The 13,281-nt window shown below is 46.2% G+C and overlaps 1 protein-coding gene across 5 annotated transcripts in view; it reads left to right on the top strand.

The window, feature by feature from the left end:
• Nucleotides 1–13,281, top strand: part of LOC133142500 (astrotactin-2) — a 374,986-nt gene that overhangs the window by 276,319 nt on the left and 85,386 nt on the right. For all 5 annotated transcript variants that reach the window (XM_061263760.1, XM_061263759.1, XM_061263757.1 and 2 more), the window contains 2 exons: nucleotides 1,289–1,455; nucleotides 8,140–8,328. In XM_061263760.1, the coding sequence (XP_061119744.1) occupies nucleotides 1,289–1,455; nucleotides 8,140–8,328 (356 nt within the window). The remainder of the gene's footprint in view (nucleotides 1–1,288; nucleotides 1,456–8,139; nucleotides 8,329–13,281) is intronic.

Here is a 13,281-nt window from a genome sequence, read left to right as displayed (position 1 = left end):
TATTCATTCTCGATAAAGTAATTTGTAGCCATTATCGCAAATAATGCCACACATGCGGGTTTGGGTATGTTTCTGTATTCATTTAATATCGATTAATAGCTCATTGAGATTGATCTTTGGATGAAATGGCACATTTGTAATGAAATAATAGTTAATTAATGATGAAAAATGAAAAATACTGGATATAAATACGTTGAACAGAGGTGTCAAACTGGCTAACATGGCTAAAGCCACTCATAATTATTTAATCAATTAAATAATTTTGTCCGTTTCATTAAAAATCTAAAATTGAGGAATTATGACTCACCATCTGATGGCTGAGGGCTTTGGTCCTGATTCTTGAGAAGCTTGACACAAGAGCACCTTGTGGAGAATGCAGAGGTGTAAAGTGTGTGCAGCTAATGAAGTGTTTTGTATTGATTCAAGTAGAGGGGAAAGCAGGTAGTGTGTGGCGTTCCAGAGACGCGGTCTGTTGTCCTGACAGCACCGGAGTTGGGTTTTTCTGCTTCTCGTGTTCTCGCTGGCGTGTTTGATGAGGGTTCACCAGGGACACAGACTCTGAAGAGCTCATGGTCCGGAACCCAGAATAACCTCCCCAGGCCCAGAGCAGCTACAGTACAACAAGACATCTCTCTGAGAACACGTCAAGTGTGGGAGTGTTTGATGATGCATTTCATACGCAAACATAGACACACACACACGTACACAAACCCGCAGACACACCTACATGCACACACACGTGCACAAACCCAAAGACACCTACATTGACACTTATGCACACGCAAACACACACACACACACACACACACACATACATACTCACACAGGGTTCTCTCGAATGATGATGATGGTTAGGTGATTAGTATTATTGTACCTTAACATTTGACTTATGACAGTGACCTCCCCATCCTGATGTTATTTTGTCTCATTTTCCCATCTCTCTCTTACCCTCCCCCATCTCTAACTCCTCCCCATCCCCATGTAACCCCTCCCCCACTCGATGTAACTCCTCTCCATCTCTATAACCCCTCCCCCCACCCTCTCAAACTCCTCCTAATCTCTATAACTCCTGCCCCACTCTCTTGAACGCTTCCCCGTCTCTATAACCCCTCCCCCACCCTATCTAACTCCTCCCCATATCTATAACCCCTCCCCACTCTATTGAACTCCTCCTCATCTCTATAACTCCTCCCCCACCCTCTCAAACTCCTCCCCGTCTCTATAACCCCTCCCCCCACCCTCTCAAACTCCTCCCCGTCTCTATAACCCCTCCTCCCACCCTGCCCAGTGTCCCGTAGGGCTGCGTCCGATGAAGGACGGCTCGGGTTGCTACGACTACTCGAAGGGCACGGACTGCTCGGACGGCTTCAACGGGGGCTGTGAGCAGCTGTGCCTGCAGCAGCTGGTGCCCCTGCCTGAGGACCCCACCTCCAGCAACGTGCACATGTTCTGCGGGTGAGCGCACGCCTCCAACTCGACACTCACTCACACGCTAGCGGGCATCAGTCCTCCCGTCGGTTGAACCCAGTCTTATCCGCCTGGCTTCGAGTCCTGGGGCCAGCGGTGCGGGGAACGGGTTCGTCCACTTCAATTCAGTTTTATTCATATCACGCTTTTCACAGAAGGCTGGCTGTGGTCAAAACCGCATACTAGCATGCTGCTGACTTTCAAGCTGATTTTCCTTGAACTGTCGTATGAGTTGTGTGCGATATATATTTGGACCATAGCGAGTCACAAAGGTCCATACCCTGAGGAGATACTGCTGTTGAAAATATAAGGTTAGCTGTTAGCGTTATAAAGGGGTGATAATGTACTGTATAAATTCATGTTGTGTAAATCTCTCCGGACAAGGACGTCTGTTTGGCAGAGATTATGAGCGAGCTCTTTACATTCGCTGTCCTTTGGGCTGTCCCAGGGACTTGGGCTGCCTGTGAGATTTCGACCGGGGGTTTGAAGCGTGAATCACAATCCCAGCAGCCTCAGCACCTCAGACACATGGAAATGGTATCTAAGGTTTTACGCCCAATGTACTTTCCTCCTCTCAGCGATGACTGCAAGGTAGCGACTTTTAGCACTCGCGAACAAATAGCGACAGATTAGTAAACTAGCTGGCTTAGTTCAATTCAATTCAATCTTATTTGTACAGTGCTTTTCACAGTAGACTGTCACAAAGACGCTTTACAGAAGGGAAGAAACATGGCAAATAACAGCCCTAAGTCCCCAAATAGCATTTGAGGTAAACGACTCCCTCGTGGATTAGGGAATATCTTCCCCGGTTTAATTTGATTAAAAATACACAAAAGAACTGCCTGTGTACACACCATCTCTGGCTGGATGAGCTGAACCTGTGGGTGGACCTGCTCTTTGCAGCCTTGGAGGCGGTAGTTGCATTCCAGTCTTGCCTGGGTAAGGTCTTACAGGAAGTGGCCCACGTGCAGTCTGGGTTTGTGAACCTCGGCCCTGATCATGGACAGCCACAGGGTCGACTGATTTCTGCTCAGCAATGAATCCACACTCAAGAATCTAGATCAGGAGTTATGAGCGGTTAAGGTACATGACTGGGACCCTCGAGGTCGGTGGTTCAAGCCCCAGTGGAGCCACAATATGCATTGCTGTTGGGGCCTTGAGAAAGACCCTTAACCCCACATTGCTCCAGGGGGGATTGTGACCTGCTTAGTCTCATCAACTGCGGTTGGATAAAAGCAGCAGCTAAATAACATGTAGCCAAACTTAGCCTTACCTAACTTACACACATTTGCAAAGAAAATAAATTGGTCGTTTTTGTTGCATTCTTTGCTTCAGAAAATATAACCCATGTATTACATTTTTTACATTTTTGTCATTTGGCAGACACTTTTAATCCAAAGCGATTTACAAGTGCATAGGTTCTTCCACAGGTTAGAAGCATGAAATCCATAACTAGTAAAGCATGCAATGTGAAAAGGCTAAGTTTAATATCCAGGAGGGGAATGCAGTAAATGCCTGTAAGTCAATGCTGTGGTCTCAAATCACCAACCAGCCAAAATATGTCTGGAGCACCACTGAACTAGCATACCCTGTGGACCTCTGGCCAGCCCTGTCAGTAGACCAGTTCTGGTCCGTCAGGTCCTCAAGCTGGCATGCTTCATTGAAGGCTTGATGTTGAACCCAAAAGCAGATATAACCTATTTAAAGACCAGCTGAAACAGAAGTTAGAGCAGCACTAGCTTTCACGATATGACATATACACAAGTGAAACTGATATTTCGGGGGAATTTTTGAAGGGCGGGGAGTGGATTTGACTGATGTCAAATTTTTTTTTTATTTTTTTTTATTTGACCTTTATTTATACAGTGAAGTCCCTTGAGAGCAAGCTCTCATTTTCAAGGGTGCCCTGTTTACAAAAAACATATATAAAAGATACAGGTTGCAACAGACAAGATAAGAGCAGACAAAAAATAAGTTATAAAAAAACAGATAATAAGTGATAAGACACTAAAAATCAGGTAAAACACGAGCAGTTCTCAATCATGGTACCCACGAGGAGCACTCTAAAAGAATCTAGAGAAACAAAACGATCCAATTTTAGAGTGTCCTGGAGCCTATTCCACTTGTCCGGAGCATAGTGAGAAAAAGCAGACTTTCCATATTCTGTCCTCACGCGCGGAATGAGCAATCTGATGTGTGACTGCGAGCGTGTTCGGCAACTCATAGAGTTGTGAATGAGGAGCGAGGATAAATATGATGGGAGTTTACCAATTAGAGCTTTATAGATGAATAGAAGCGAATGTAGCTCTCTTCGTGCAATTAGGGACGACCAACCCAATTTTTCGTACAAAACACATCGGTGAGTAAGAAAACCATCACCCGTTACAAAGCGCAGAGCACTATGATACACAGCATCAAGCAGCTTCAAAATGGCTGGAGAAGCATGCATATACACAATATCACCATAATCAAAAACAGACATAATTTGGGACTGAACAATGGATTTCCTGGTTTGAAGAGAAAAACAGGATTTATTCCTGTAAAGAAAGCCAATTTTAACCCTCAGCTTCTTTATAAGATGTTCAATATGTGTGCGAAAAGAGAGCTTGGTATCCAGCCAAATACCCAGATATTTAAATGAGTCGACACAATCAATTAGTTCTCCCTGCAGAGAGTGGAGAGAAAGGCTATTGTTAACAATTGACGATCGAGAGAAAAACATCCATTTAGTTTTGTTTGAGTTTAAGACTAATTTGAGATCATGCAGAGATCGTTGGAATGTGTCGAAGGCTGACTGCAGGCTTGCAGCTGCCTGAGCTGGGGTGGGACCAAAGCAATAAATTATTGTATCGTCCGCATAATAATGGACATTAGTGTGTACAGAAGGGAAAAGAATATTATTTATATAAAGAGTGAATAAAATTGGACCAGTAATGGACCCTTGTGGGACACCCTTAACAACAGATAAAGAGCTGGATCTAAGATTGCCAGCAACAACTGACTGCTTTCTCCCAGACAAGTAGTTAGAGAACCAACTAAGAGAAAGGTCATCCAGGCCAATGGAAGCTAACATACTTAACAAAATACCATGATCAACAGTGTCGAAGGCCTTAGACAGGTCGACAAAGAGGGCAGCACAATGTTGGCGATTATCAAGACCATTCACAATATCATTAATGACGAGGGAAGTGGCAGTAACAGTGCTATAACCGGGTCTGAATTCTGATTGGTGTGAGTGTAGGATATTGTATGCGTCTAAAAAAGCCCGCAGCTGTTCAATTGCCAGGGTTTCTAAAACCTTAGCTAGGCAGCACATCTTTAATCTTTAATCTTTAAAATTACGCTTTGTGATGAGGTGACCATTGGATTTATTAGCTTTGACTAATCTAACACAAGCTATAGGGCAGTGGTCGCTAATGCCTGGTGCAAACACCCCGCACTGAGGATATTTAAATGGCCTATTAGTTAATATAATATCAATTAGGGTGGATCTAGATGGAGATTTGGCATTTGGTCTTGTGGGGTGTAAAATAAGTTGAGATAGATCTAAATCTAAGCCGAGCTGTTTAAGACTAGTAGAGCTATCAGAGAGCCAGTCCATGTTTAAATCGCCCAGCACCACCAATTCGGAAGAGGCATACATAGATAACACCTTCCCCAACTCATCTACTGCTGATGTTGGCGCAGAGGGTGGGCGATAAACACCAGCAACCACAATATGGACGTCACCACCCAAACAAACATCTAAAACTAAACACTCAAAACATTTCGGAACGGTGGAGGACACAAGGACCCGTACGGCTAGGTGTTCCCTGACAAATATAGCCACTCCGCCTCCTTTAGCTCTCCTATCAGATCTAAACAAATTAAAACCGGCAATAGAAACATCCGAGTTGGAAATTTTCCCAGACAACCAAGATTCGGTAATAACAAGTATGTCGGGGGCGGCATCGACAATCATACAGTTAATGAAATCCAACTTGGGCAGCAAACTCCTCGAATTTAGATGCAGAAGCTTCAATGAGGATGTGCACTCCTGTGTGAAAAGGATATCCATGGGCGGGGAACAAAAAATGTAAATTTGATCGGCGTACACAACATAAAATCACCAGGAAAAGTTTTTCAGGAAGTGTATGGAAAACCGTAGATGTGTTCGTACGGTTATGAGGAATCAACTAAATTGAGGAAAAAGTTCATTTTGATTTCAGCTTGTCTTTAAATGCACAACAGGCATGGATGATTGCCCTGCGTGGCCTTGCAAAGTCTTACAGATGTAATTTATTTTCAAACCACTGATGTCTAAATGCCGGCTGCAGTGTTACCATTGGTCACTTCCTTGGTTTAAACGCCAGCTGCAGCGTTTGATTGGTCACGTCCTTTGTTTTGCGAGATTATGCTCCGCATGTGAACTAACAATTAAAATGTCCTCACAATTATTATTCTTTTTTTTTTAGAAGCAATTTAGTTGAACAGGAAGAAGGTGCTTTTAATCTCTCCTGAGTACGTAGTGTGTAAGGCACAGTCAAAAACAGAATGGCAAATTTTAATTAAAATGGGAGACAAAAAAAAAGCTCATGGATCTTCAGAGAAAGTTGTTTTGATTTAGGAAAATAACATATTCCACAAAAACACATTCTCTTTGTATTGCTCTCTCTCTCTCTCTTTCCCTCTGTTTCTCCAGGTCTAGCATGTCTGTTTTAACTGAATTTATTAACAGGACAGGAATAGTCCACTGTCGCCACCGGCATGGAACTATGATTCATCCGAGATCATCTCTCAAAATAAGAATAACAGATATGTCTCCAATGCTCAGCTCTTTCTCTCTCTCTCTCTCTCTCTCTCTCTCTCTCTCTCTCTCTCTCTCTCTCTATCTCTCTGTCTCACTCTTTCTCTCTCTGTCTCTCTCTCACCCTTTCTCTCTGTCTCTCTCTCTCACCCTTTCTCTCTATCTCTCTGTCTCTCTTTCTCTCTCTGTCTCTCTCCCACCCTCTCACCCACTCTCTCTGTCTCTCTCTCTCACCCTCTCTCTTTCTCTCTCTCTGTCTCTCCCACCCTCTCTCTCTGTCTCTCTCTCACCCTCTCTCTTTCTCTCTCCCTCTCACCCTCTCTCTCTGTCTCTCTTTCTCTGTCTCTCTCTTTCTCTCTCTCCCTCTCTCACTCTCTCTGTCTCTCTCTCTTTCTCTCACCTTCTCTCACTCACTCTCTCACTCACTCTCTCTCTCTCTCTCACTCTCTCCCTCTCTCTCTCTCTCTCTCTCTCTCTCTCTTTGTTAGCACGTAGACATGCATGGTGTCTTCCACACCACAGACTAGGGTCACGCGATAGTGGCGAAACTCGGACCTCTGGCCAGCCGGACCGTACCGTGCCCTGCGGGATGCGACAGGCAGCGGTCGGCTCCAGCCTCGTCAGGGTTCCCGAGACTCACCCCCGCACCGCAGTGGGGCGCCAAAACCAAACGAGACACTGAGCAGCAGCTTCAACTGAGAATAGCTCAAAGTTAGACTCTCTTTCCTCATTTTGTACTTCTAACGGTCACGAGAGGAATTGCAGCAACAAACACACTCAAACCACAACACTGTTTACCCCTCCCCCTTCTCTGTGAACACGCTGACGTTGAAACACCATTAGCTGTAACAATTAGAACCACTTTTCAACTAATGAGCTTTAATTATTGGACAGCTATACGATACGTGCCGGCCTGTCAACTGCATATTTTGAAACCCAGATTTAAGGATTATTAACACAGGCAGAGGCAAGGATGGTGCAGTGGGTAGCACTGCCGCCTCACAGCAAGGAGGTCCTGGGTTCAAATCCCCGTCGGCCGGGGCCTCTCTGTGTGGAGTTTGCATGTTCTCCCCGTGTCTGCGTGGGTTTCCTCCGGGTACTCCGGTTTCCTCCCACAGACATGCAGGTTAGGCTGATTGGAGAGTCTAAATTGCCCGTGGGTATGAGTGTGTGAGTGAATGGTGTGTGTGCCCTGCGATGGACTGGCGACCTGTCCAGGGTGTATTCCTGCCTTTCGCCCAATGTATGCTGGGATAGGCTCCAGCCCCCCTGTGACCCTGTTCAGGATAAGCGGGTTAGGATAATGAATGAATGAATGAAACACAGGTATCATCATTCAGAGACACAACTCAACACAAGCAGCCCTGCTGTAATGGACTGTATTCAATCACAACCAGGAGAGTGTACAATTCACCTCCAGGCCTGCGGGTGGCACTGTGGTGACTCGCGGTCCTGAACTCGTGAGAACAAAAGGAGAATTTATGAGAGCTGGCTGACTGGATGTGTCTGCAGGTGTGTGCAGGAGTAGTCAGGCTGACTGGATGTATGTGTGTGCAGGAGTAGACAGGCTGACTGGATGTGTGTGTGCAGGTGTGTGCAGGAGTAGTCAGGCTGACTGGATGTGTGTGTGCAGGTGTGTGCAGCAGTAGAGTCAGGCTGACTGGATGTGTCAGGTGTGTGCAGGAGTAGAGTCAGGCTGACTGGATGTGTCAGGTGTGTGCAGGAGTAGAGTCAGGCTGACTGGATGTGTGTGTGCAGGTGTGTGCAGCAGTAGTCAGGCTGACTGGATGTGTGTGTGCAGGTGTGTGCAGGAGTAGAGTCAGGCTGACTGGATGTGTCAGGTGTGTGCAGGAGTAGAGTCAGGCTGACTGGATGTGTGTGTGCAGGTGTGTGCAGGAGTACAGTCTGGCTGCGGACGGGCGGTCCTGCGTGCTGCAGTCGGAGGGGTGCGAGGGGCCCAAGTGCCAGCGGCTCGGAGCGCGCTTCAACGACACGCTGTTCGGAGAGATGCTGCACGGCTACAACAACAAGAGCCAGCAGGTCAACCTGGGCCAGGTGTTCCAGATGACCTTCAGGTGAGCTCAGCTGAGCCTTCCAGCCTCTGTCCCCATGACCCTGTGCTTTATACTGTACTGTGTGTGTGTGTGTGTATGTGTGTGAGAGTGTGTGTGAGCGTGTGTATGTGTGTGTGTGTGTGTGTGTGTGCTTTTACAAGCTAAAAGTGCAGATTCGTTTTCTGTTCCAATCAAACAGAGAAAATGTGTGCGGAGCTGGACAATGAAAGCTTATCTAACTGATATTATCTGTTGGCGCAGCCACAACAAAAGGTTTGTATTGTTTTCTCTCAATGTACAAATGATGAATTATCAAATAAGAGAAGCGGAGAATCTCTGGGCCCTGTTGCGCTGATCTCATTGTTTATTGCTTACAATGTTGTGTGCTTGAGGTTCAGCAGCTGCTATCTCCAGGTCTGTTTTTGTGGTGGCTCGTGCTCAACACTACCGAACGCATTCCTATTGCCCGTCTTCCTCCGTACCTCTTTGTTTTCCTTTCGACTCTGATGGATGCGAGGAAAACAGAGGCTGGGATTTAATCAATGCCGGTTCTTTCTTTCCTCCATAAAATAGTTTGGGAAGCACTTTCTGCTGATTGCTGAACTTGCCAAACTGTTTTTGTGAGGATAAACAATGAACACTAGCAATTATTTCTAAGTCAAAGTCAAGGACAAATAGTGATTAAATCCAAGATACGACTTTTGCTTTAAATAATTTAACATGTCTATCAGGTTTGGAGCTTACATCTAATTTAAATTTAAAGCAACAATGAAAAAAAGAAAAACTTTCTTCCTCCTTGTATTTCAGGTTTGATAAATGATTGGCTACAGACACCCTATAGTTTGACTTGTTTAAAAGCGCTCGCACTTTTGATAAAATATGATTGTTCACGGTCGTAAAACATTTGCACAGGCAGAATAAATCACTCAGAAGCACGTTATCTGAGGAGACAGAACCGGGAATCACGCACTCCACATTTAGAATAAGACGAAACGCTACGCTCAAGACAATATTTGTCAGGTCTCACACAAATAAAAGAACCAACGTTTAAAAATAGCTAGAGGGGAGAGCTTGGTGATTTACGATGTGTATTAATCAAAAGATAGGCTGGAACAGTTGCTTTTGTGAAAGGGAGAGCTTTTAATACCCCGGAATGATGGTCTGCCTTGCTGTAGGAAAGAAAGGAATGTTTCGGAAAGCTCCAGACATTCCCCCAGTCAAGCTTTTCCATTAGGCAGCTGGTGCGCTTTGATGAAGGGGGTCTCCGCTCTGCGACTACCTGTCTGCAGTCTCCGCCAGGACGTAGCGTTTGATAATAAAGATGAATGCTACCTGCGGAGCCAAGTTTCCGCCATCAGGAACAATCGCTCTCCCTCTCGTTCACTCGACTCTTTGATTCTCTCTCTCTCTCTCTCTGTCTCTCTCTCTCTCTCTCCTGTACCTGTTCATACATAGACTGAGCGTTATGCTTAACCCTTCCCACAAGGGCTCAAATTGGCCACGTGCGTCCTACAGCCAGCATATGGACCAAGTGCCTATTACATCACCCAATGACTATCCATGCATTTGTAAAAGCTTTTTGAAGCCTAGGAAGTCAAGAAAGAAGTAAGAAAAGGACAAAAAAAGGAACAGAAGAGAGGAAGGAGGGAACTCTGAAAGGAAAGATTAAGAGCTCAGTGTAGTTTGGTCTGCTTGACTGTAAGCTTCGTGAACAGCTGCTTCATTTGACTGGCCACTGGTGATTTACCAGCAGAAATATTACCCAACATTCCCTAAACAAGGGACAGCCTGCCAGCAGAAATATTACCCAGCATTCCCTAAACAAGGGACAGTCTGCCAGCAGAAATATTACCCAGCATTCCCTAAACAAGGGACAGTCTGCCAGCAGAAATATTTCCCAGAATTCCCTAAATGAGGGACAGTCTGGTTCGAGAAACACCTTCCTGGTTGATGCCTGTGTACATTTTTGGCGATTATTTGTCATTTTGCCCTCTCTGTGTGAGAATGTACACCAGATATCAACCACAGGTCTTCCTCTCCCACCATGAACGCTTTTTTAGGGTAGGCAATGATTTGGAAATTCCTCCATAACCGTGAGAAATGACTTTGTCAGCCTTTGCCTTTCATTATCCCAGGAGAAACGTGCGTCTGCCCGTGCATGACTGTCCTTGGTGAAGCCACGCGTGCTGCTGTAGCAGTAAATCGCACCGCGCAGGGCATCAAGCTGTCCTTAATATCTGCTCGTGACGTGATTGATGGACTCGGCGCCAGTTTTATGTCAGATGGCAGACGAACGTTACAGAACAGGTCATCTGCAGGCCCTGCGCACGCGTGCTATCTGCGATGTGAATGAACGATCACATATGTAACATCCCTGGTGTGTTCCACGGGCCTGACGAGTCCTGGCGGGAGTGGAGTCGCTGAGAGAGGATGTTGTCTAGCCCAGTGTTACTTCTCATCACACTATGCTCACAGAGGTTGTTTGGAACTTTGAAAGTGAAGCACCTAATAAATGTGAAATCGAAATAGATAAATTAAGGAAAGATTTAAAAAAAGGTACATTGGCATTTGAACGCTTTATCGGAATTGTTACTTCCATTTTTTTAAACAGGCGACTCTTCTTTTCCAGCTGTTAAGCTTAGTTTAATGTCACAAAAAAAGTCTAGGAAATATAAAATGATCTAAAAAAGACAGCCAACATCTTCTACAGCCAGCATGGTGTCACTTAAGCAATTCCTTTTCGTGAATGTTCGGATAAAGTTGCATACCGAATGAATCGTCTTCTCCGTATTATTATTATTATTTCTTCTTGTTATTTATTCTTCTTCTCCTTTCTTATTATTTCTTCTTGTTAAATGTAAATTTGACCTTTGGTTGTCATTTGAAATGGCTGGTCATTGATCTGTCACTTCTAAGCCGGTGAGCAAACTCTTGTGAGAGGGAGGTAGAGGGAGGGAGTGTTGGGGGGGGGGGGGGGGGGTAATATTTACTTTTCCACTAGGTTTTACCAGGAGGGATGGAGACGATTCCTCAAAGGGTGTGGGGGGGCTTCTTCTGTAGCCCAGGGTCTCTCTCCTTTGGGGGGGGGGTTTGAGTCTTCAGTCGCCCTAACTGACAGATTCCCTGCCGCGCTCCATCCAGCGTCTTGCCTTAGAGTCCGTTCTCACAGACGAACGCCGTCTCTTTGTTTTCTTCAGCGGGAAGTTTGCGACCGAGAATTTTTAAACAGACCGCTATCCCTCGCGGTCACGCTGACCCCTCTCGGCAGCTGCCAAGCAAAAACCCAGTTGCAAGTATATCCGTTCTCTCCAACAATGGCGTTATCGCAATGAGCTGCAGATGATGTCCCGTCGGTGATGAAGTGAACGGATATGGCGCTTCAGCGTCCCTTTATACGGCCCTTTTAAAGGACGTGTGGGAGTTCCGTCCTGAAAGCGCTGCCAGGCTGCATCGTCACTGAGGAATGAGTCACCTGGCACATTATGTGCTGAGACATAACCTCGCTTCCTGTTCAGCTGTGAAATATTCATCACGCTAAGATTACGAGCCTGGAAAAACAATCTATGTTTTCATTAGGAGTCCACGTTGATTGTCTGTTTGTGTTTAAGTGCCTACAACCATATGTTTGAATCCCGGATATGCACTGTTAACTTGTGAGTTGGACTTTGGGGCAACGTTAGCTCAGACGGTAAGAGCAGTTGCCTGGCAGTCGGAGGGTTGCTGGTTCGATCCCCCGCCCGTTAAGTGTCCCAGAGCAAGACACATAACCCCTAAATGCTCCTGACAAGCTGATCGTATGGCAGTTGAATGAGAAGCATCAACTGTGCAGTGCTTTGTATAAAGGCGCTATATAAATGCCTACCATTGACTTCATTAGGGGTTTAGGGGGTCAAAAGGAAGCCCCCTGCCCTGTGTGGATCATGTTCCAGCCCCAGCTCACATACTGGGGGCTCCAGCTGGGGTCCTCTGTGACTCGGCTGACGGGAAAGTGTGGGCCTCCAGCCACCGCCAATGATGGTTTCTGCGTCGACGCGCACTCAGGCTGGTGGTGCACCTCCCAGAGGAGCGGGAGAGAGAGGAAACGGAGGCAGATTCGAGGAGCGGGAGAGAGAAGACAGGCAGATTCGAGGAGCGGGAGAGGGAGGAGACGGAGGCAGATTCGTAGCGGGAGGCTCCATCGAACGGCTCCCAACTGAACAAAAAATCAAAATGGAGACGGAGACTGTGGCCTAGATTCAATCGTTTAATGTCTTCCTGTAACTTTGACTTCCAATCAAATACGAGTTGGCTTTTTTTCTTCTTTGCAAACACAGCTTGGGGTTTAATGTTGTAATTTGGGGGGGAGCGGAGCTGCGATGTTTTCATTCATTTGTTAGTCATAGTTAAGGACAAATATTGATTGAATCCAGGCCAATTTTCTGTACTTTAAGCTGATGAACAAGAAAAGCCCCAAACGTCTGATTATTTGTTCTCCTTTGGCGGTGTTATCGATGAAGCTGCCTACATGCTTCGCATTGGCCTGCGGAGAGCAGCTCGGAGTTGTGTGGGGTGGGATTTAACAAACAAAACCACAGCTACGCTTGAGGCGGGCCAGAGGGATAATTATTAAGAAGATGTTTTGCCACTCCATTTAAAGAAACATTGCAGCATTCAGCCTCGAGTCAATTCTCTGTTTCGCTTTGTTTGTGGTTTTTATCTGTTTCGCTCGGCTTTGTAGGACACAGAATGTGACTGGAGTTCCCCGGCGAGAGGACTGCAGGCGGCCCCGGAACCTTCTGGAATCAGCCGGTCTGCCGGCTGGCAGCTCGAGGCGGGTGGCATATGGTTCCCGTTCGCTCGCTTTCCTAGCGCAGTGCCATCGCCGGCAAATGGCCGGGTTTGGGTTAGCCTCCCAGGGCAATAGTTAGCATTCCGCCGCAGCGAACCGCACCTCCGAGCTCCCAGTATTTCGGCTGTTTTGCAGAGAGCCGTGTG

Source organism: Conger conger, chromosome 12 (genome assembly GCF_963514075.1).
Source record: "Conger conger chromosome 12, fConCon1.1, whole genome shotgun sequence".
In the NCBI taxonomy this organism is placed as follows: Eukaryota; Metazoa; Chordata; class Actinopteri; order Anguilliformes; family Congridae; genus Conger; species Conger conger.
This window is presented reverse-complemented; position numbering and strand designations above follow the sequence as displayed.